This window comes from Nilaparvata lugens, chromosome 2, assembly GCF_014356525.2.
Source record: "Nilaparvata lugens isolate BPH chromosome 2, ASM1435652v1, whole genome shotgun sequence".
Lineage (NCBI taxonomy): Eukaryota > Metazoa > Arthropoda > Insecta > Hemiptera > Delphacidae > Nilaparvata > Nilaparvata lugens.
In genome coordinates this window covers 15157629-15183640 of record NC_052505.1, presented here as the reverse complement: position 1 = coordinate 15183640, position 26012 = coordinate 15157629, and the positions used below count along the sequence as shown (strand labels likewise).

Genomic DNA, 26012 nt, shown 5'->3' with positions numbered 1-26012 from the left:
ATTAAATTAGCATTTGTACAAATGCTAGGTACTTCCAATTTATTTCCATCTGTAGATACTTGAAATGATCATTCCAAAATAAACATCATGAAAAATAATAGACACAGATAGTTGCACTAGACCTTTTCTAAATTACAACCTCAAAAGATTTTGCTTGAAGACTTTCGCTGTGTTGACTCAATAATGTATGACGATATGTGTATCAGTCATGCTTGTCCTAACGTTTGTGACCAGTCTAATACGTAAGATCAGAACCATACACTGTCAATATAAAGTTTACAGCAATATTGGCATTACATGGTGTTTTTTTTTAGAAATAAACGTTTTGATTAAATAAAAATTTGAGAGAGGAAAAGCACAAGGTTATGTACCTTATTTTTTCTTTCCTTATTTTATTTATTTTTATTTTTTATTTATTTCATTGACAATTAGAAATCATAATTATAATAAATATAATATGATTGGGAGAAGACAACAGGCATAGCCCAAAACTGTCTTCTCCCAAATTTTTACGAATAAAAGCTTCAAAAAAGAATAAGGTTAAGATGAATCAAAATTTATCAATCAATTGTAATTAAAAATCAATCTTATTGTATGAATCAATCAATAAAGATCTGGAAGGATACTTACGACCATATCGGAGCCAGCCTTGGAGGTGTCGGAGAGCGCGGAGGGGGAGCGATCGCGCGGTGGGGGCGGCGGAGTGGCGGCTGAGGCGGAGGCGGCGCTGGCTGGAGGCGGAGTGGTGGAGGCGGTGGTGGTGGGGTGGCGAGCTACCACCAACTCGACAAGGCCGCGCGCCTTCTGCAGAATCGCGATCGCCTGCTGGTGCGAGATCGCGCAGTCCAGCGGCTGCCCATCTATTGCCAGGATCTGGTCCCCCTCGTGTAAACGACCGTCTCTGAAACATACAACATACCACACATCATTAATACAGAATAGAGCAAAATAGGTTTAGAAATAAAAATAGGAAAAAATTGTCATATCCACTCAAGTCACATGGATATTTATTCATTTAACCATGTCTACAACATTACAATTATTGCCCATCAAAATTATTGCCAGGATTATGTTCCCCCTCGTATAAGAGACGTTCTATAAAGCACAACATCAAACATTAAGCAATACTATACAATACAATAGAAAAAATAACTTGAGATCGTAATATCCACAAGTCACATGGATATCTACAACATCACAATGTGTTGCCAGTGCCAGAGTCTAGTCCTGTCGTGTAAACGCCCGTTTCTTAAACACAACACCCAACTCCGAATACAACATTACTCAATACTATCACAGAGAAAAGAAAGCATAAGAAGATATTCCATGGTATAGATAGTTTGTATTTCAAATTTGAAGCCGATTTTTTGTTAACTCAAGCCGTTTAGGTACTGTCAATTATTACTGTGTTGGGCGGGTGAGAGTGTGAGAACGGCACAGTATGAGAGACTACCAGCGTCACATAGCTTCAAAATAACTACTACTACTAGGACTATCCGCTTGAGTTAACAGTGAATTAGTAGTTGGAAAATTGGAAATAAAAACCCTATAACATATTCTTGTGCTATCGTATCTCTATGGTACAATGTACAATATAATAGAGAAAATAGTTGAATTTTTCATATCGACTCAACATGTTAATCAACAAGGATATCTACAGGTGTACATCAGTTGATCAGTACGTAAAGCCCATATCCTGAAGATACTGATTACTGAAAGAAATAGGGAGTCAGGACATTCAGTAAGTCAAGTTCAGAGTAAACAGAGTGCGGCATCAAAACTTCCTTTTTCAAATGCTTACTGTTCAGTTAGTTGATGACATAGCGGAATGCTTGTTGTCACTCTTGAGAGTGGTGTTTTCAAAGTTTTGTTCTAGCACAGTTCAGTCGCCATTATGCGTTGGAACAGCGACGAGTGTGCGTTCGCCGTTGAGGTCTACTTTTCGAGTGGCTGTTCAGTGGCTGCAGCGCAGCGTGCCTTTCGGAATCGGTTTAATTCAGACCCGTTGGCCCGTTTTCCAGGCCGGAAATCGATTGTTTTGTGGATAACTACATTTGAAAAACGGGTAGTTCAACAAAACGGAGTTTTATTCTTTATTGAGTATCCTATGCCACAATATCAATCAATAAAAATCTGGTGTGGTACACCACTACCTCCGTAAACAAAGCCATAGTGCATTCGTGTGACGTCAGCACAGGTAGGGTTCCTACACCAATAAAAACACTAGCTGATGTAGATCAGCTGATATCAACGAATTTTTATAGGTGTAGAAGCCCTACCTGTGCTGACGTCTCACGAATGCACTACGGCTTTGTTTACGGAGGTAGTGGGTACACTCACACAACTTTCCTTGCTCATATTTGAAACTACGATCAGACTTCTGTATAATATGTTTATACATATATAATTGTTTTCAGAGTACTTTTTCCTTTGTGCAAACTGTGAAATTCGATGATTTTTTTAGTCGTCATTTTTTTAAAGTCGTCGAAACAGCTGTTCTACAGATGAAATAACTCGACTTTGTGTTCTTTTTATGAACTGCGCTACCTACCTACCTCATGCACGAGAAGGAGGTTACCAAGTTTATTTCTCAAGGATGGGGTGGACCCCCCATTAGTTTCCCAGAAAGAAGACTCATGCCAGTTGATAGAGCTGATAAATAACTATACAGGATATGAATTTGAAAAAAATCGGTCAAGTTATTTTTGAGAAAATCGTGGAAAACATGGTTTTTTAGTAATTATCCGCCATTTTTCTCAAGAATATTACGGAGCTCCTGCAATTTTCCCAGAAATGAGACTCGTGTCAGTTATAGGGCTTATAAATAGCTATCCATGGTATAAATTTGAAGAAAATCGTTAGAGCCGTTTTCGAGAAAACCGTGAAAAACATGGTTTTTTAGTAATTATCCGCCATTTTTTCTGCCATCTTGAATTCAAATTTATTGAATTTCTTATTGTCAGATCCTCATGGTATAAGGACCTTAAGTTTAAAATTTCAAGTCAATCGGTTAATTAGGAATGGAGTTATCGTGTTCACAGACACACACACAGACACACACACACACACACACACACACACACACACACACAGACCAACACCCAAAAATCATGTTTTTGGACTCAGGGGACCTTGAAACGTATAGAAAACTTGAAATTAGGGTACCTTAATTTTTTTGGAAAGCAATACTTTCCTTACCAATGGTAATAGGGCAAGGAAAGTAAAAGAGTACAGAGCAATAGAATGACAGTAAAAATGGACCAGTAGAATGACAAGATCGCTTAAAATATAATATTGTGGGTGCACACAGTTGGAGACTAAAGTAAAGCAATCACCCAGAGTAGCCAATGCGAGGGCTTAATCACAATGAAAAAGGATGCATAACAATAAATATGAATGAAATGTCATAACCGCATGCAATAATAGATTGTGGAACGCAACGATGAGATTTGAGAACTGGCAAGAATAGGAAGGGGTGGAGGGGGTGAATTGATTAACACGCGCAGGTGTTATCTCTCAACAGCAATTTCAAATGGAATGAATCACGCTGTGTTCAAATCTGAAACCATTCTAGCGAAATTACATATAACTCGAAATATTCCAGTCATTAGTTTTGACAGTTGACAAAGGAGATTTACAATTTGAATGATATTGCTCACAATTAATATGGCTTATGTTACAGAGCTAGGTAAGTTGGCGAGTAATTGATAAATATCAATTAATTACACTTTTTCGTACATCTTCTAGAATTCATTACAAGATCTGACAACTTTATATTATTTGGGTTGAAAGACATTCAAAATGAACAAATTAAAGAATTTAAGAAAAAACTGGTATGCCAAATATAAAAATTGATACGAGAAAAAACAGGGGTTTACAAATGGTAATTTAATATATTGAACTAGGGCTGAAGATTTCGCTCAAGCCTATTTATTGATTTTCAAATCAGAAACTTGTAATTATTACAAGTAGGCTATATTACATGTGAATCGATATAACTTTACAAGTTGCTCTGTATGGGTGATGGGTTAATTCTTGATGGATGATACTCGAGAATAACCTTCACATGAATACTCAACTTTATTGATTAATTATTTGCCTTTATTAGAGCGAAGTTAGGACTCCAGGTACTCTCTGCCAAACAAACCTAATGGGAGAGATTAATTGATTGAATAACTCTATTTATGCAGATTAGGCCTACAATATATACAGTCTTATATGCAGATACACAACACAGCACACTACATTAAAAACGAATGGGTTTGAGAATATTATACAATACAAGATAAATACGAACTCGATCTGAATTATAGTTCGAAAAAAAGTGTTTAAAAATTGAAACTGATTGATTAAAGCGTTCGAAAGTTATTGAAGAACATACAAACAAACAGACGGACAACGATTGTGGCCTTCAGTCAAAAGTAGGAATTGGCTAAAGCTAGTTCGATTAATAGAAGACCTAAGTGTACAAGAACGGAAAGAGAAAACGTGAAGGAAAATAACATAACTACTGAGAAAAGAAGTTTTGAGAAGAGGAAGGAACTACGTCAAGTGAAATTCAAAGACTTCACTCAAACTCAAGACAAAGTTCTTCATGCGGGCATCAAACCCTTGGTAAATGTTTAAGAAATGATTCTTCGTATCTCCAGAGGCATCGAGGATTCTTCTTCATTATACTGATACTATGATCAAGATTATACACGAAAATTTGAGAAAATATAAAATAATAATTATTTTTTGTTTCCCTGAATATGAAGGGATTGCAATTTACAACATAAAATTCAACCACTGCAAAGCACGGGTTATCGATTAGTATACAATTAGCATCATTATTACATTTACAATTTAGCCATCTAAATTCAAAATTTATAGTTTTTATGTTTATTTTGGACTAAAAGTTTATAAAAATTGTAGACGTGAAATTTTAAACTTATCCTGGACTTTGTCACCTATAAATTTGGAAGAAAAATAGCACAAGGACTATCTTATTATTTTATCTTTCAATGTTATTACATTAGTGTCACTTGCATTGTAAATAAATAAATAAAAAATCTACCAATGTTATTACATTAGTGTCATTTGCATTGTAAATACATGAATAAATACAATCAAGTGATAATCATTAACGACAATTAATTGAAGTCATTCCAGAGAAGAGTGTCACATCGAATGTTTTTATCACATGATTTATTGAGTCAATAGAACCACAGAGAATATAATACTCAGATATTATTTTGTCTCTGATAGAACAGACTCCAAGTAAAACACCAAACAATGTAGTAATTTATTATTAAGATCTATAGAATAGGATTAAATGTCTACACTGAATAAACAGCGTAAGGGTCTATCTTCAGAGAAAACAAAGGAAGCGAAGGGAGTAAATGTTTTGTGAGTAAGCATATGAAAAGGAATGGAACGCAGGAAAAAGGATTACGACAATAGTTTACTTCGTACATTAGAAGTGCACACACAGGAAGGAGATATGTCGTAACGGAAGTAGAGGGATTAAAAATAAAAGGGGAGAATATGATGACTGTAGAAGAAGGATGAGTGGAAAGGAGAGAGGCAGGGAATGATTGTAGTGAAGGGACGAGAGGAGATGAAAAGAGATAGCGAATATTGCAAAGCGCACTTGGTCGTGATCTCTCTCTTTTCTTGACAAGAGCAGGAACTGGGTTCTTGAGAAGTCACCACTTGCCTTACTCAACCCCCTCCCCCACCCAGCACTCTTAATCCTTCACAACGCGACACTGAAATGGAAGCGGCTTATGGAATGCAACAAAGAACTAATGGAAGATGCCTCACTAACATCTCTACCCATTGGCGGAAACATTAGTAAGTACAAGAAGAGTGGGAGCAATTGATTGATTGATTGATTGAGTACTTTATTCATGTAGATTACAATATATACTGGCTTATACACTTATATACAATAGCTTACAATACAGCAAAATTATAGATGAATTTACATAATATAGACTAAGAAAATAATTATTGAACTGTATATGATATGAAAAAGCAATTTGCAATATAATAACTATAGATAATAATTATATTGTTATGCATCTACATAAATTGGCGGAGCTTTGGACATATCAATGTCCATTCTTCGGAAAGAATATTAAAAATATCCTCCCCACTAACTCTCTACCAAAGCAAGAGAGAGAAGTGAAGAGAAAAAACAAGTACGAATAAAAAATATAAATCTAAGTACCCTTTTAAATTTATATTTAGATTTATATTTTTATTTATATTAAAAGTATACCTAAAGGAAAAAGACAAGTATGAATAAACTTGCTAATGGAATCTACTGGCTCAAATGTTACATAGAATGTTGTTGAAGTGAGGGAAGAGATTTATCAGGTTGGAGTGAATACAGCCATGAGATAACTAACTCAACAATTTTTCAACTACTAAATTGACTAGTCAATGGTTAACAATGATGATATTTGGATTTAAGCACTTCATGCTTTGGATTTTCGTTGAATGAAGCTGGATTCGCATCCAAGAGTGACAATGAACAGTGAAAATATATTCTGAAAATTTGAGGGTACGTCTTATGTTTTTCTTACATCTTTGGCAGCTGGTTTTCAAAGATTCTGTCGACGATAGTGAAAATATAATTCCCATAAGTTAAAATATAGATTATTCATACATGGTCGGTCGGTCTGAATGGGAATAATGGGCCATTGGAGCTTATGGGAATTATATTTCCACTGTCACTGATGTGTGCAAATCCAGCTTTATAGTTACTTATGATATTTGTCAATCAATAAATTATAAACGTTATTCAACGGTCAATGAATTGAACAGTAATTCAACCTCTCAATGTTTTAAAACACAAGTTAAAAAGCTGCTAACATAGAACCCATTATATTATAATGTAGAAGAATTTTTTCAATTTGCCCGTCGATGTAATAAATACTTATTTTGAGTGATGATAATATATGTGTATGAATAATTGGATCAGTAGTTTTATAGGATTTTATTATCTTGACAACACCTAATGTACATTAAATTGTATTTATTGGTGGATTGAAGTATTCTATTCTATTCTATTATATTCTAATTATAATCACAATACCAGACTTGACATTTCCACAAAATCATATTGTGATAATATCATAATAACTCAGTCAATAAAAACGAAAATAAATCAACATTTTATATACGTGTACTGTATGGAATCATAAAAAATTAGAAGGTAATGTAGATGATGTATTTGATCATATCTTTAAAGTGTTTTATCATGTAATTAATAATTAATAATAATAATTTTATTCATGGAGGCAACAGGTAAAAACCCATTTTGCCTCCTTCACACATTACAATCATACACTATACAATCCAAAAATGTATTTTAAGAATTAAGTATGAAGAAATGTAATGTAAGTGAAATAATAAGAAATAGAAATTAAATGAATCAAAAATACTAACAAAATTATTTCAAATGAATGAGAATGAAATTAAATATAAGATTTTAACAATTTTAGAAAACTTGAAATCAATAATTACTGTATTCAATTAATCAATTATCAATAAACTACAATAAATTAATCAATAGGCCTGAAAAATAATTATTCAATTAATCAATAATTATCACTAAATCACAACAAATAAATCAATATTTATAATGAGAAAATTGCAAAGGTAATTAATTAAACCCTGAACCCTATGTATTTGATAGTATTTTAATCATTTATTTGATCATGTATTTACGATAGTTTCGACACTTCAATATTCATTCTTCCAACACATCATAGATTTGAGATGACATTAAATGTAAACAACAATGAACCTTTTCTCTTTCCCAAAACTAGAAGCACTAGAAGAATTAGAGCATGTTTCACCTTTCGGTTAGTGTTTAATTAAGAGTCGGTCGATAACAAGCGCAACCTGAGATACTTTTTGGGTGATGAGACAAAATCCAAAAACTTTGTAATAGGCCTACTTTTGAGCTACAGTTCAAGACAGAATAAAACAATCCTGAGTTTTTCTCCTGAAGGTTGTTGCTATGGAAACTCAACAGAATAACTAAATGCAACAAGACAATATAACAATGTTCTCAACAAAAGAAATGGGATATAATAGCTTATTCGAGCTGGACTGAATAAATGACGCGAAACTTTCTGAAAACAGGAAATTGGAAGTTCGAACTAATAATTAGATTACTTTTGAAACTTTCACATTCTCCCCAAACTTTATTTACAAATTGTATTACAGCATTGGTCTGGAATATTTCACCCTGTTTCTTTGAAAGAAAATCTTCAAAAACTTTACAGGATGCCTTAGCAAGTCAATCTCGCAACATCCAGAGAATCCAATAAAACATCTGGATTGCAAGAAATTCTAGATTTGAAATGCCATTCGGTTCCCAGATAAAAGTATTTATTTGGAGGATACCGTACACAATAGGAGAGGCAGACGAGGAAAGATGGGGTATTCAAGTTTGAAGAAGGAACAACTTTTTTTTATTAATAAAAAGAAAGGCTCAACCAAGAACCGATCTTGCATACTGAAGAGATAGTAGCTTGTGGAGAGTTGAAACTTTTCCATCTGATATCGATATTCTATTATGAGACCTTCATGAAAAAGAATATTCGTAAGTTCATGACCACAAACTTTAGATGATGAAATAACTAATTGGACGTCTTTTCCAACCCAAAATTTGTTGTAGCACGGAGATTTTATTCATGTAGGAGAGAACAACAGTAAGTCAACTATAATAAGAATTGATGTGGAAATGTAATGAAATCGTACATGGGGAAAATGTTGGAATTTTTCGATAGTTCTTAGAATTGGAGCACCATAGAGAAACGATAGCATAGATATCCCATGGTATAGGGCGTTTATGTCGCAACTTTTACTGTTATCCCAAGCCGATAGTTCACATAGTTCTTTCCTATGCAGCTGTCTGACGCTGGTAGTCTTTCAAATTGTGCCGTTCATACACTATCACTCCAACAAAACAGTGAAAATTAACAATAATCGACAGTAATCGGCTTGAGATAACAGTAAAAGTTGCGACATAAATTCCCTATAACATGGGATATCTACTTACGCTATTGTTTCTCTATGATAGCACTGTCACATTAATATCAACTGGAGACTAGAGTATAAACTCAATCTGTTTTCACTTTTTTAAAGCATGATTTTTCATACTTGTAAAATTCAACAAGTCGGGAAGGTTATGAGAAATTCGAGAAGAATAACGAGAAAGTTGACTTCAAAACTGGATCAGATTAGGGTAGCCACTAACGATAGTGTGTTGAACATGTGTGCACACATTTTTTCGTCATGCATGTTGTGTCGTCAGCGAGAGGCTTCCAACAAAAATACAGTAGTTTGACAGCTGCTTTTAACATAAAATCAATAACCAATAACACTGGAAAATTAAAAATTATAATGATACAAAAATAATTTAACCTCAAATAGAGCAGCGGAGAAAAATTAAACAACAACAAATCAAAGATACAAAACCTAACCTCAAAATATTTTGTTCGATGCCTTTGGCTGTGATGTCACAACAGTGTATTAAGACATGTATTGACATATATTTATCATGACATATAGTCTCGTTAATGGCTATTTCATTTTCTTATTAAATTGGAGAATCCAGGAGTTCATTGTGATTGACATTGGCTCTGAAGAGCGAATCAAGTATTCAATTAGTACTGTTTCACACTATATTTTTTTCTGTGATTCTATTTATACATAAATAGAATGTTTCTTCGATTACTCATTTTGTATTTTATTCAATTACTACTATTTTATTTAAATGACTGATGAGTCATTTCCACCAAAAAAGATAATGGCTTACAATATGGAAGGTAGAAGACCTCCTGGTGGACCAAGGTTGAGGTGGATGGATTCAGTTGCCGGAGATGCAAGAGATGTTGGGGTCAGGAATTGGAGGCGTGCTGCCACGGATATAGTAGAAAGGAGGCAAATGTTAGAGGAGGCCAAGATTCGCTTTGGATTGTCGAGCCAATGATGATGATGATGAATACTATTTTAGATTTTTTTTCTGTGATTCTATTTAAAATCTAACAAATAACACCGATGAAAAATTTAGTATTTCATAAAGGTGTAAAGGTTATGAGAAAAAATAGTTTTTTCCTACAGTTACGTTGAAAAGTGGCCATTGCTGCACTGATTACAGAACGCAAAGAATCACCGCTCTAGTGCGGGAAAAGTTTTTCTGCACTCCAGATTTGCAACATGGCAACGCAAAATACATAGTAGGTTATATGGAGCAACAGTGCAGCAAAATCAAAATGAAGTTGGTAACAGTGACTGGGCTGCTATAGTGAGCAGAGGTGCAACGAAGCACAACGCGCTAATTATTCATTATATATTATAACCAAGGACAACGAGGACTTTAGGATTTTAGGATTAAGGTTTTTATCAATAATAAAATTACACAGAAAAACATTTGATACATTTCAGGCAATTTTACCCATAATTACCCACTTTTCATATTCAATGGTAACTGTAGGAAAAACTTAATGTGAAATACGTGCGCAAAGTTCCTCTGCTGCACTCAAGAAACCATTCCGCCCTCGCCTAAACGTTTCTTTCGGTGCAGCAAACTGTCACTTTGCGCACTAGTTGCACAAATAACTATTACCAGAGACTAAATAAACAAAAGTCTTGAATCTGTGACGTGAAGATTGGAGAGCAAATACGATGGCTGGAGAGGAGTACGATTGACAAAACAATGGCGACTCTAAGTGAATAAGTCACACGAATAAAAGTAGTCGAGACAACACAGAAACCCACTTAGTGAGGTATCGACAAATCTGGTCAACAACACGAGCTGCTAAGTATTTGAAAAGCCAAGTACTGATGATCTGAAATGTTTTCCCCCATCAAAATAAGACGACTGTGATAGAATAAACCGTACTCCTTCATAGATTCCTGCTAGGCTTTTACTGAATTTATACTATGAACAATTTCAACATTGGATGAGGAACTTGGATGCGTTTTTCATCTTGACTTCTATAAGTTGCAAGTTGAGCTCAAATCAAATCAAATTTTATTCACTCGAAATTCATACAAAATATCAACAAAATCTAGTAAAATAATAATATTTATATGGCTTTTATTGGTGGGGAGTTCCTGACGGAAGTTCCACCTCGCCTATCTATCTTCTTCTTCTATATAATAAAAGCGAAATGGCACTCACTCACTCGCAGAACTAAAAATCTACCGGACCAAAAACGTTCAAATTTGGTAGGTATGTTCAGTTGGCCCTTTAGAGGCGCACTAAGATTTTTTTGGCAATATTTTAACTCTAAGGGTGGTTTTTAAGGGTTTAAAGTTCGTCTTTTATTTTTTAGCATGTGTATTCTTCTTCTCCCAATCTCTTAATAATTATAATAGAAATGTCCATACCATATGTTAATATAGAACTATAATCTAGAGAGAGTACCTCTTCGAAACAGGTTGTTAACTGGTAACTAAATTAATAATTATGTCAGGTTGGCATTAAGTTGAGTTGACTTTGTTAGGTTGGCACCAAGTTGAAGATTGAAATGCATTTATCGCGGAAAAATTGATTGGGCACTGCTACTTCAATCAGAGCTATTCCTGGGAATATTATATCGCCTGATATGGCCCGCTGATCTCATTCTTTACGGGGGTCCAGACGGATATGGCGAGCGAAGCGAACCTCACGGCAGGTGTAAGTATATAATTTATCATTTATAGCCGTCAATGGGCCTTACGACTGTCATACTTTCATTTTTACAAAATCTAGTAAATATACACTTGTTATCATTACACAGAATGTCGTCGTAATCTATAACCTAGAAGTATCTTTAGAAGTATATGTCTTCTTCGAACAAGAAATATATCCCTCTCACCATTCGAGATTTCATCAGCAACAATATATTTTGTTTTTGAAGAGTAATCATAGAATCATTTCCTAATGATTTCTTCCTCCTCTACGTATATTAATAATGTATAATATTGTTATGTTAGTGAAGAACACTTCTCAGGGTATTCTGTCAGGCAGTTAATAATTTGTTAAAGTTCATCACGCTTTATAAAATTGAGAGATTACTCATGGAAGGTAGGAATATGTTGCCAGTTTCGCTATTAATTTATAGGATGGGCGATATTTCAGACGACTCTGAAACCACGATTGCAAAAAAATCCAAGTCTGATTGCAAGTAAGAGTAAAAAGTGAGAAAGCGGATTGATACAAGACCAATTAAAATCTCAAGGAGTGTCGAATAGGGGAGACAAATTCCCAATGAAGAATATCTTTGTGCGAGAGCAATTAACATGGTTATATCTGTGGAATAATCTGCAGACTACACATAAGAGAGTCAAGCGTTCAAGCGTATAAGAAAGGGAACATGCTTACTCTTAAATTTCTATATTTCTAGCTGAGAGTCAAGTGAGGGCACATAAACAAGATAAAGAAACACAGATGAAAGATGAATAGATAGAAAGAAAGATAGTAAAAAAAATAAATCTTATAGCACCCTTTATTCTTTAAAAAACTTTAAGATAGTTGAACAACTAGTTTCGGTTTACACCATCTTCAGGTTCTAAAATAGTAAAACGAATAAATCTTATAGCACCCTTTATTCTTTAAAAAACTTTAAAATAGTCGAACAACTAGTTTCGGTTTACACCATCTTCAGGTTCTAAAATGAAGAACCTGAATAAAGGGTGCCATAAGATTAATTTGTTTTATTAATTTAAAAGCAGCCCATTTTAATAAGTGTTTTAAAGAAATATAGATATATAAATAACTTTTATAAACACTTTACAATAAAAGTGATGTGGGCGAAATTGAGGCAATAAAAGCCCCCTCTTCCATTTAACCCACAATAGAGATGGAGAGATAATAATATAAATCCCAAGTAAATAAATAAAAATTCATCAAGAAGATCCAATATTAATTTTGTGGTCGATAGTCAGTTCCCTTTCCTGTATGTTTTATTAGTATCCTCATCTAAGGAATAGAATGAAAATGGATTTATTGGAACCAAAGATACAAACAAGAGCAAACAAGTACGAACAAAAATATATCTATACTTTTGAGCACATAGGTACAGTGCTCATAACGTCTATAATATCAAAAGCAAGCAGCTGTCATTGTAGCGAAAACGGAAACAAGGACATCTCTACAAAAAGGCTATTCAATTACAGAGCACTTGTGTTGGGCTTGAAAGGGCTGTGCACTGCTGCTCTCATCCAATTAGGGACAGATACAAGTCACTGTATTGGAGGTCAACAATCACCAAACTTGGCAAGAGAGCGAAACAAAAATATAGTGTAACAGATGGAAAGCGAGAGAAAGAGACATGATATCAATGGAACGTTTCATGGAATCCTCTCCTTTGGAATGAAATTGAATGGAAGCACTCTGCCGTTTCACTCCAAGTAAATATGGGATTTATTTGGAAAATAGAGGTATCTCAATATATAATATGAACTGTATCACAAGAAAGAGTTCCCAAACCAATAATCATGATACATCGAATATACATAAAGGTTCCCAACTGACGAAAATAACATATTCTACACTAGAAAACAACCTGAAATTTTATCAATTGAGTTGAAACTTGTCGGCAATGTTTCAAAAACTTCATTTGAATCACTGTATATTCTTGAAATTAATCATTGATTTTGAATCATAAAATCATAATTGATAATCAGCAAAAGTGGCCTCAAGTAATCCGAACTTCGGGAATATAAAACGATTTTTGGCCTCAAGTAAACCGAACTACGAGAATATCAAACAATTTTCGCTTATCCAATCTAGGTAATTAGATACACTCTAGCGGCGGGGCTAATCACTTACGAGATATTGGCGGCACGCCTAATGTATTGCACTTGCTCTATCTTTGTTTCTGCAACAACGGAAGAATTGAAAGCCAAAATTCGAGAAGCGATTTCAAATTCCAGTTGTAATGTTACGTCAAACCATGGACAATGTGATGAAGAGACTACAGGAATGTTTGCGTAGAAAAGGAATACACCTGCATGATGTCATCTTCAAAAAAAATGTTATTTATTCTAAAATGGCATTATTTTTACTATTGAATGATATGAAAAACTTTATTTAAAGATTTAAAGATTTGTTTTACTTGAAATTATTTAACTTTCAAAATTTTCCTTTTCTCTGAAACCCCCTGTATTACACAACATACCCTGTAAAACATACTGTATCTCCCTTCCAGTCCTGGATATCTTATCTGGGAAAAAGCCCAAAAATTTACACTACGAACAGAGATATTGTTGAATTTCTTCAAATGTTTCTTCAATAAATGTTATTTATTCTAAAATGGCATTATTTTTACTATTGAATGATATGAAAAACTTTATTTAAAGATTTAAAGATTTGTTTTACTTGAAATTATTTAACTTTCAAAATTTTCCTTTTCTCTGAAACCCCCTGTATTACAAAACATACCCTGTAAAACAACCTGTATCTCCCTTCCAGTCCTGGATAGCTAAAAAAGCCCAAAAATTTACACTACGAACAGAGATATTGTTGAATTTCTTCATATGAAGGTGAGATGAAAACAATTATGTCAGTTCCACAATCATAATTTATTTAAGTCTAACTAAAGTTTCAATGCACTTAAGGCATCATCACCAGTCTAACAAAAAATACCACTGATGATGATGCCTCAAGTGCATTGAAACTTCAGTTTGACGCAATTAAATTACACGTGGAACTGACAATATCGCATTCATTTCAACCTAAAGAACATAATTAAAATTGAATGAAAAATACTATGAAATTGTCAAAAAACACAGATTTATTGATACTTAGAAAGATACTTTTCATTCAATATGAATAATTACCACAATATAAACTTCTAAACTACACAAAAACATAATTAATAGATCTTTGAGAGGTTTCGACTGGACCAATTTCTCAATTTGGTGTTAATTCATTAGCATTTTTTATCTGTTTATTTGGCAAGTTTTCGGGTCAACTACCAAGTCAGATCCGATCCAGTATTGTTTGCTCGGCATTGCAATAAGCTATCAAACAGACTGGCAACTAATAAATAAGAGACGAAAGCCAGAAGGTATGAAATACGAATTTAGAAGACAGAATGAAAGGCCGAGCGCTGGTTGTTGTTTGGCTTGGCCAATGCCTTCTATAAACAATTCAATAAACTGACGTTGGCCTTCCGACTCGACTGTTCCGGCCAATGAGAAACTCAGTCGAAAAATAAGAAATAATTCAGATCGATCTCGTATCACAGTCCAGCAAATCATGCTGATACACAGACTTTTGCGAACATTATTATGAACTCACATTATATTCAAAGAGTTGAACATTGAAAAACTGGTCACATTTATCAGTAACTTGCTGAAATTAATGGAACTAAAATGAATCCGAAATTGTATGAAATTGTTTTAGTTAATAGTGAGTTCCACTTTATAATGGCAGTATTTGATTAACATTGATGTTGATATCCTTGTCTGTCATTCGAAAAAGCAGATAGCACCATCCTTATGTAGCAACGTTGCCAGTTCAGTTTTCAATAAAGAAGGAATATAGTTAATTAACAACATATTTAATCTCAATTTTGAGAATTCATTATTTGATTAATGGAAATATATTTTCTTGACGAATAAAATATAATTGATTATAAACAAAAATGAACGGTCAATATACCATCAGATATACCGGTATCAGATGTCCTCTATAGAAAGCAGTGGCAAGGCAAAGAATCGGCAACACTGTTCTCCTTTCTTTGTCTACAGCCATTATAACTTTGATCTCACTATAGTAAGATAAATGTAGATATTTATGGAACTCGAAACGAGCAATTGAGCAGTATCTGGATTCTCCATTTTTTCCTTTCACCTTCTGATATACTTTCCAACTGAGCTCCTCTCATCACAATGGCGATGTATACTATCATTGATTTGCAGAAAGATTTTTAAATATTATGAGTTTTGAATGTAGAGCTCATTTTTTTGAGATAGCAGAGGGAGAATCTAGCGTACTCCGATATGCAACACAGCAATGAATGATGAAGAACAAATCATATAGAAGCCGAAAGTGGAATTCCACAATTAAGGGATTAATTTTTCTAATTTAAAACACAGAAAACACCTATTGCAAGCTACTATTTGAAATTTTACATATATTTTCGCTAAAAAATCATACAAAATTCATTTTAAAATCTGTTCATGAAATGATACATTTTTCCTATTTCCAATTTAATTCCAGACATGCACTCATTATTTGAAAAGTATTTTTTTTACTTACAGAGTGGAGCGCGCTTTCGTGTTCCATTGACTTCATCTTTCATTATATCAATCCGTTGTATTATATATCAGATCGTGTTCAATTGTATATTATCATCTTCAGTGATGATGAAGGATAAGATGGAACTCAAACGCGCTCCAAGCTATAATTCAGCATATAATCCAATTTTTAATCTCCTTGTCGGTAATGTGATGCCTAAAAAATCCTACTTTTGATTTTATGTTTTCATGAATATTCAAGTTTCATTTTATGTTATTTTTCAGTTTAAGATATTGTGTTTTTGTTAAACTTGGACTAATCTATTTCAAATTTGTAATATATGATTTTTTGGGAAATAAATTTCGAATGTGGAAGAAAATCAAAATCATCGCTATTTGTTGATGTGGTGAATTTTATTTTAATCTGATGTACTAAAATTGATAAACTATTCTTACTGGATTTAGAAATTATTTTCATTTGATCGACTAAGAAGAATTGGAAATTCATGAGCGGAGTTGATTCCCTTTTCACCTGGCTGAATCATTAATCTTTCAACGCAGCCCACGAATTTATTTTCCAGTTGACAGTCAAGGAAAGCCGATAGAAAGAGGAACTGCCTCTCTGGAACAGTAAAGAGAGCGTTTGTTGGTGTGCATGTGTCAGAAAAAGTAACAAAGAATGTCCACCTTCTCAATTTGTCTTCTAGAGCGGCAGCTCCTCCATTTTGTTGCAAACAGCCGTTGCCAGCAATGAGGGAATTTTCGCAACAGTTAGGACAAGGCAATATGTGTGTAGGTACGCATTAAATGGAGTTGGGAGGGGAGGGGTAGTGAAAGCCGGGGGCTGGTTACAATGCGACAGAGCACAGTAGACGTCTGCTGCCTTTTCGCACTTGGACCGGACAATGGATCCGAGAAGACAAGGCTCATTTGTTCACGCGCAGACACATCCAATCCTGCACAATTCATCACAATGCAACGGCACACAACTTCTTCAGACGGTACAAACGTATTAATGACACTGTCATTAATATTTTGCGGCCACGGGCGATTTCAAAACAATTCAAAACATGCGTTTCACAGAACAGAATTCTCATCATTATTATCTTCATCATCATATCTCTAGTATTTGAATTGTCAATATTGAGTTCGTGCCTTGAGGCTCAAGTAATTTTGCGTACAGACTTATGCGTCATGAACACGCGCATTTGCTTTTCATCAGCTGATGCTATATGATTACGAATATCTGTATAATAAAATTTAGCATATATGCTCCACTAACGGGATGACGTGAATGATAAACATGCACACACACACACACACACACACACACACACACACACACACACACACACACACACACACACACACACACACACACACACCACACACACACACACGTTCATCATGCATGTTTTGCCATCAACGAGAAGCTTTTAACATAAAATAAACAACCAATAACAATAAGTCACTGGAAAGTTACACATTTTAATGATAGGAAAAAATTAACATCGAACAGAGCAGCGAAGAAAAAATAAATCCTATTATTAATTAAGCAAGCAATTTCTGTATTTTTATAACTGGTTATTTATGTTCAACGGATCTCGAAAACGGCTCTAACGATTTTCACGAAATTTGGAACTTAGTAGCTTTATGATATAAAAATTCGATCACTAGGTCTCATCCCTGGGAAAACTCGCTGAAGGACATGAAAAGGATAATTCATCCTTGGAAAAATAGATAATTTCGTCGTCTGTCGATAACAGAAGATTCGTGTGCCTGTGTGGGAGATCAGCTGTGTGATCAATTAGCTTACCGTATCTCGCGAGAAATCTAGAAATTTTAATTGACTCGATTAAAATAATCTGATTTGTGTATCATAATATTCAGAGTTAATCATTATTTACAGTTCTAAGTGATTAGTGAGTATTATTTTGTTATTCAATTTGATATGTAAACAATCTAAATTAGAACTTTTATGTTTTCAAATATTTGGACTGAAAATTTGACCTGAATTCAAGTGTATGGAACATAACCTACTTTTTGGAATATTTATAGTGTATAAATCAAAATTCGGAGGAGAAACAGTTTTGGGCTGTGCCTGTTGGTCCTCCCCCCAATCATTTTAAAGAATTGAGTTCTCTTCATCAATAAATGAATAACGAGCGAAACTCGGTGCCTCGATCGGAGATACAGTCGAAAACCTGATCTCAAAAATTTTGCTCGAAGCCTTCGCTGTGATGACACAACACTATAACGACATGTGCTTCTAGCATGTCCTACCATTAGTGGCCGCCTTACTGTTTTTGTACTCAATACAGCTGATATACTAATAGCATCATCTGATGAAAAGTGAAATTCGTATGTTCGTGTACGCATCTTTACAGATCATTAAATTCATTCAGAAAAGCTGGAATATTTCTAATGTGAAATATTTCTTCTATGTTTAGTTTTTAAGCATCTAAATTTGAAAATCTAATTTGTGAAAATACTTGAGGATTGAAAATTTTGTGAATTGAAGAACTACAAGACTTAACCAATTACGGACTATGTGTTATCTAAGTTTGGGAGAGAAATAGCACAAGGTTACCTTATTTTTCCTCTCCTAATCATTTTTATAATGTACTTATTATATAAATGAATAAAGAATAAAGAAAATCTTATCCAAAGCCAATCATCGCAGAATACTCCTACGCTTTTCAAAGAATCAAAGTGACTTGATATTTGACAAAGCTAAGATAATTAACTTGCCTTATTGGAGATAAACATTAGATCTCGACCCACCTCGTTATTTACTTCATTTGTTTATCCTTGAATGCTTGTAGAAACTGATTAGTAATGAACAAATTAATAATAACGGGTATTCTCCAGAATGATATGATTGTCGAACTGGAGCAAGCAAAGGCAAAAGGGTTGGTTGCTGTGACAGTGTAAACACGCGCTACGCCGGAATAGCGTTACACAGCGGAGAGCTCGTCGATTTAGTATGCAAACATCAGGTTAATCATTTCATGAGATGGTCTTTATACAGACCAGCAAAGCTCAGGGCGTCAGGCACGCTGGAAGAGGTGGGGAGGTGGAGGAAAGGTCGCAGTTCATCGAGGGATGATGATGATGAAGGAAAGAGAATGAAGAGGAGGAGGAGGAGGAAGAGGAGGATGAGGTGAGGAAGGAGAAGGGGTATGGGAAGGAGAAGGATGGGTGGAGGCTGAGAAGGAAGAGGGGAGGAGTAGGAGGGAGAGAAGGAGGTGATGAAGGAGCATGATGAAGAGGTAGAGCAGGAATAGTAGGGGGAGGTGGTGGAAGGGTAATGGGGTACTACCCCCGACGCGTACAGCTGCCAATAAGCGTCCGGGATCAATATTCAATTACGGATCAACTCTAAGATCAACTGCAACTCATTACTCAACTAATAAACATAAGCGAACAACGACAGGCTGTGGGTAGAGTTCGCGTCAATATTGTCTGAGCCTATTGAAAATGCCTAATGAGTTTGCAATATTCAGCAATCAGCCTATTTGAACAAACAACTTGGGTATTCATCATTTCTTGAACTCTGTTCAGAGTGGATGTTTAGAGAGAATTCATATTTTGTCGAAGGATCATTGTAAGTAGTGTGCTATGTATTTAAAAAAAAAAGTGTTCAGATCACCACAATTAGTTATAAGCAATGAAAAATTAACTCATTTTAAATTCGATTTACTTCGATTTTTTGTAGCTTTGATTATTAGTAAGTAAATTTTTATATTGCCTAAACAGCTGATACTCTCACTCAGCGGTCAGGGTTTTGCCCTTGCTGGGTGGTGCCATGTAATTTTAATTTATTTGTAAAATAGCATAATATTATAATCTAGAATATTTCTTTTGTAAGTTTTTTTTATTTTGTATTCTGTTTTTATGGGCAATAAAGATGTTTAAAAAAAAAAATCGATGATCAATGTGATTAACCTACCTCAATTTGCGTACTGAAAAGTCAACGCCTAGAGCAATACCGTAGCCATAGTGTATATTTTGTAATTATTACTAACCATGTAATGAAATTATTAATAAAAAAAATACTTGTAATTTTTGTACGTCGTAAATTCATTTACGAATTACTGTTTATGAAATATACCACATAGAAAAAATTGTGTTTAGAATATAGAGTCGGTTCTAAATATATGTCAACTGATGGATTGAATTATTAAAATAATAATAATTTTAATAAATTTTATTAATTCAGAATTCAGATGCACAGAACGTTGAAAATCTGTAGGACAGATTATACAATATCAGATAATAGTGAGTTGTTTTTTGTTCATTTCTAGCTGCACTTTCCAACTCGACAAACTCACGCTCGAAATCTTATTGAAATGGTGTTCCTTCCAGATATTATTGACAAGAAGTTATTGAAATTATTAATTAATATTACTTTATTGAATTAAATTTTTTGTGAAGGTCTATTCATTTAAATAAAATTTCCATTCATATCCATTACAGCCCTATTTGTTACTGGTAGATTTTATTCTAATTAAATCGCCAACGAAATTCATTTGATGTAATAATAAGCACTAAAAAATTGCTTTCACGAAAGACGATTCTCCCTAAATAAAAAATTCAAAAATATACTAAAATCTAAAATTTAATTAGAATGTTGAATTGAGGAGAATTAATTTTTTTGCATATCTGTTCGAGTGAAAATTATTATGGCTTGTGAGCTGTGACGGAAAAATTGCTACAAGCGCATTAAGGTTCACAACACCCTTTGTGAAAAACGATGGGGAAAACTGCAACACATTTTATTAGCTGGAATTAAAAGCATGCATTAAAATAGCTTTCAAAGGAATTTCATCTCCGCGAAAATGAATAACAGTCTAATATTCGAGAATACGAATCTGTGCTTTATTATTTTGGCGAAAAGTGAAAAATGGGTCAATGCTCAATGCCTGTGTGTTGAACCAGCGCCAAGTTCCATTTAAGTGCGCGAAAATCGGAAAAGAAAACGAGTGGCTTGTAATAAAGACCGGACGCTTGGAAACATTTTGCTGCTTTTTTGACGGAGGTTTACTGCCGAAATGTGTAGCGAATGTGCGCGCAGCAACTCCGATCCCGTCTCATGTACTGTAAACACTTATAGCAGCATGCTATAGTTACTATATACTTATAGTTGCTAAGTTGACGTGGTTGCCAAAAATATTTTCAAAATATGACGTGATAATACTCCTAATGTTCGAAGCCTAACTCTTCGTCAATAGGGTTATCATCATGCATGATGGAAAACCACGGGAAATAAAGTGATGGTTTGTATGTTTAGGTGCGTAATACATGAAAATGATTTGCCACCGGATCAAGATTTAGAATGATGTTTTTACAATTAGGTCATAATCAACAATAAAATCTATTTTAATATGATAATAAAGGAAAGAAGCGGCTTATACATACAGGATAGGAACTATCCTAGAATAGTCATTGATAAGCTCTATCAACTGCTCTAAGTCCCATATCCGTAAAAATTTCAGGAGCCCCATCTATGCAAAGTTTGATTTTAGATTCCCAATTATCAGGCTTCAGATAAAATTTAAACAAAAAATTTCAAGTGGAAAAGATTGAGCATGACAATCTCTACAATTAATGTTCAGTGACATTTTCACCTAAAATTGAAAAAAGCTCGAAATTCGAGAAAATGTGATTATTCGATTGCAAACTGTTGGCAACTGTTGATTCTATTGAATCATTCGCTATGAAGAGATAGCAGACCACGTGTGACTCCAGTGTATTGTCCTGTCACCAGCTGGCTCAGATCTTTGAATAGTAGACTTGGGATGCGCGTGAACACTAGCGTCAGGGAATCAATTTTCATAACGGCAAGGAAAGTTTTGTGAGTGAGCCACATTTAACCAATGTTAGATTTATAACCAATTTTATTATAACCAATGTTATTTTAAACCAATGTTAAATGTTAACATTTAACCAATTGTGTTAATGTTATTGGTTAACCAATGTTAACCAATTCGGTTACGATCAACTATAAAATCTATCTTAATATAATAATAAAGGAAAGAAGCGGCTTATACGGATAGAAAATACACAAATGACGCTTCATCACATCTGAACTACTCAACTGATTAACTTGAAATTTTGCATATCGATTCTTAATTTACCAAGGATAGTTATATGTCTATCTTAAATTCCTCAAGATTCCAGTACGTCAAGTTTTTTATTAGACCCTTACGGAGCACGGGTTACATGCTAGTTATAAATATTTTTTATGATTGAAACCGATTCAATCATCACAGTAGAAATGAAGTCTCTCGCAAACCACTCTGGTCAGGTATCTGGTCATGTGGTAATGATGCAATATAGACTGTCGTTCAAACGAACTGGAATGAATTGCAATAGAGCATGGGGGAGGTCGACTCAAGCAAAACAAATCTGCGTTTGCGAGACTATTCTAACCAGACGCTGGCTTCTGGAATTCAGCCAATATCTAGAGCGCTGCATGATATTTTTTCTATTGTGAGAAATCCATTTTCCAATTGAATTTGCAAGATATGCTCTAAAAGCACTTTCCCGAGGCAATGGTGGCATTTCTTGGTTCGCCGATCCCCATATTCTACATTGCACCGACATCTCAGTTCTATTTTCACTTTCAACTCAACAATACTTTCTTTCTCCGATATTTTTTGCCATTTGCATGTGAAACATGTCTTATTGAATTTCATAGACCATACATGCTATCACTGAGCTTCGAACCAAAACATATAGCGCCCACGTGAAGAGAGATGGGAATCTATAGAGATGTACTCTATACAATTATCTAAGATATTTACTCATAATATAATTTGTCTCTGCTTCTACAGAGGATAGCTAATACCGTTGTATCTGATATAATATTAAATTAATGTTCATTCTTGTTTTAAATAATACATTTTGTTTTATTCGTCAAGAAAATATATTTCTCAATGATAAAATAATAAATTTTCATGATTGAGATTGAATATTTTGTTAAATTATTACTCTTCTATATTTTTAGAAAACCATCTAGCAACGTTGCGTTGCGGAAATGGAAAAGGAAGGCGCTATCTGATTTGTCGAATGATAGACAAGGATAGCAACACGGCAGTTACTCAAATACAGCTATTATAAAGGGGACTTTATCATAGTTCTGAAAGGATAACACCAGTTCCAACAAACTAAATCCATACTGATGTCAAAAAGGGAGAAAATTTCATGGTATTAACAACACTATTCTTTGAAATAGAATTAACATCAGTGAGCAAGTAATTTCTCCATCACCTACACTACCAATATTATTTTGAGAGGACTAATTATACTTCAAATATCATAAGCAAAGTGCATTCTGGAATCTCGTTTGATCACGATCATCTTTTAACTCAATCATCCTTTATGTCTTGAATTTTTATTCCAACTTGTTTATCCATACTGAAGAAAGAGGTTTCACATGTGATCGGGAAGTGATTTTAGAAATGTTATGAAGTGTACAGATATGACCCAGTAGCTGATGCCACCTATCGGCAGAATTGAGAACTACAACAGTAGGCGTTCCACAATCCACTAATCGGAAGAGTGAATGAGTAGCTTGGAGGCGTAGCTTGCTGTCATTGGTCCGTTATAGTATAATTTCATTGGTCCGTTATACTACCATTCCCACTCTCTTCTACAAACACACACTAACTTTCTCTTTCACTCACTTTCTCTCAAATCGAATAGCAATACGCATTTCATGTGGTTGCCATATTAAATACAAACAAAAAATACGATTCTTCCTCGAATTATGTTATCAAATCGCATATTAAGGTGCATTTTCGTTTATGCGTAAATTTCCACAGTTGACGACGGCAAGCATTGTTGACATTCATATTGTCCAAATTTCAAGTGTGCTAAAACAGCTGATCAAATAACTTTAAATTATTTGTCTTTATTATTAAAGAATTGAACATTTTTAATAATATCAACATAAAAAAGTATAAGCTCAACCTGCCCCATTAGAACATAATTGAACATAATATTTTAGGTTATGTAGACAAATTGAAATCTACTCAATCTGAGATTCTCTCCCTGTCGCGGTCGACGACGGCATTCACGCACAAACGAAAACCCAGTTTTAATTGGTCAAAATAAATGTGAACTTGAAAAATTACATATTGAAAACTAAATTGAAGGCGTGATATACTTCAATTTTATAATAAACGCAGTTCAAGGTTGATGATTGAAATTTATAAGGCAATTGGATTCATCAATTCAATGAGAAGAATAATGAAAATACTTACAAAAGATGTAGATTTACCGCATTATATTGAAGTATTCAGAGAAACTCACCTGCAAAAGAAAGACTTTGATTGAAATACTGATACGATATCGGAGATATTAATGTTTATAAACAATTTTTTGCACATGAGTAAAAATTACTGAAATCATAGAGGATAAAACAATAATATAATCTAGTGGTCAACGATAAATTATTGTATTCCAGATATAATTTTATGATTTTGCAAGACTTTATCATATAAACTGCAACAAAATAAGTTCTAAATGCATGATTCAATTAATTAGGTATACCCAACACAAGCTTTTAATTTCAATAATTATAAACACTCAAACACAAATTTCACTTTAGAAAAAAACTTTCTAATTTCTGATTATAGATAATTATAAACTTTTAATCAACGAGCAATATCGACATCATATCTAATCAACATCTAATCATATCTGATCGACATCATATTTTAATCTCGAGATGTGTGGCATCAAGAACAACTCACTGCAGTGGTTCAAAAGTTACTTTGATAATCGACAGCAGTACGTTTCAATTGATGGAAAATTTAGTTAAACGGAACCTGTTGAGTTTGGAGTGGTTCAAGGTAGCACTCTTGGACCTCTTCTCTTTCTCATCTATGTGAATAATATTTCAAAATTGCAAACTAATGGAAAATTGTTCTTGTTTGCTGATGACACGGTGTTGGTGTCAGCTGAGGGCACATGGGAGAGGACTTATTGCGGTGCATCATTGGACCTTGCAAGAATTAAAAACTGGTTTGATCACAACTGCCTGACCGTTAATGTTACAAAAACTAAATACATGCCAATAGTAACAAAAAACCAAACTGATCCAGGCCAACTCATATTGAAGATGCGGAAATGCAAGGAGTCAGGACTGTGACTGTCATTCCCTTGACCTAGTTGATTACTACAAATACTTAGGTGTTATAATAGATAACAAGTTGAGTTGGGTTCAGCATATTCAGTGTGTAAAGAGCAGACTCAGAAAATTATTATTTGCTTTTTCTGAGATCAGCCAAGTAATGAGCATAGACCAGTGCAGAATGGTGTACTTTGCATATGCTCAGTCGCTGATCCAGTATGGCATCCTGGCTTGGGGTGGTGTTTCCTCTACTGTCATTGAACCCCTAGCCGTTACACAAAGAACAATAATAAAAAAAATACTGAAAAGAAATCACAGATACCCGACTACCTTGCTTTTTTCAGAATTTCCGGTTATTAAATATCAGACAACTTTTTATCAAATCACTTTTAATTCACATAAAAAAATACAAAACTCAGATCATTGGCGAAACAAATTTAAATTCCCGTTATGAAACTCGCCATAGGTCCAACTATAATTATGAAATTCCTCAATTGACACATGGGTCAGAACTATCAAATTCATATTACTTAGCACACATTTTATATAGAAACATTCCAAATGAGATTAGAGAGGCTGAGGTGTGCTGTTTGGCCGTGTATAGAAGTGGTGTCGACAGGTGGCTATATAGCAT

At 34.2% G+C, this 26012-nt stretch overlaps 1 protein-coding gene across 12 annotated transcripts in view; it reads right to left on the bottom strand.

Moving 5' to 3' along the window:
- LOC111045441 (multiple PDZ domain protein) overlaps positions 1–26012 on the bottom strand; it is a 587845-nt gene that overhangs the window by 424929 nt on the left and 136904 nt on the right. For all 12 annotated transcript variants that reach the window (XM_039420670.1, XM_039420673.1, XM_039420674.1 and 9 more), the window contains one exon: positions 631–901. In XM_039420670.1, coding sequence (XP_039276604.1) covers positions 631–901 — 271 coding nt within the window. The remainder of the gene's footprint in view (positions 1–630; positions 902–26012) is intronic.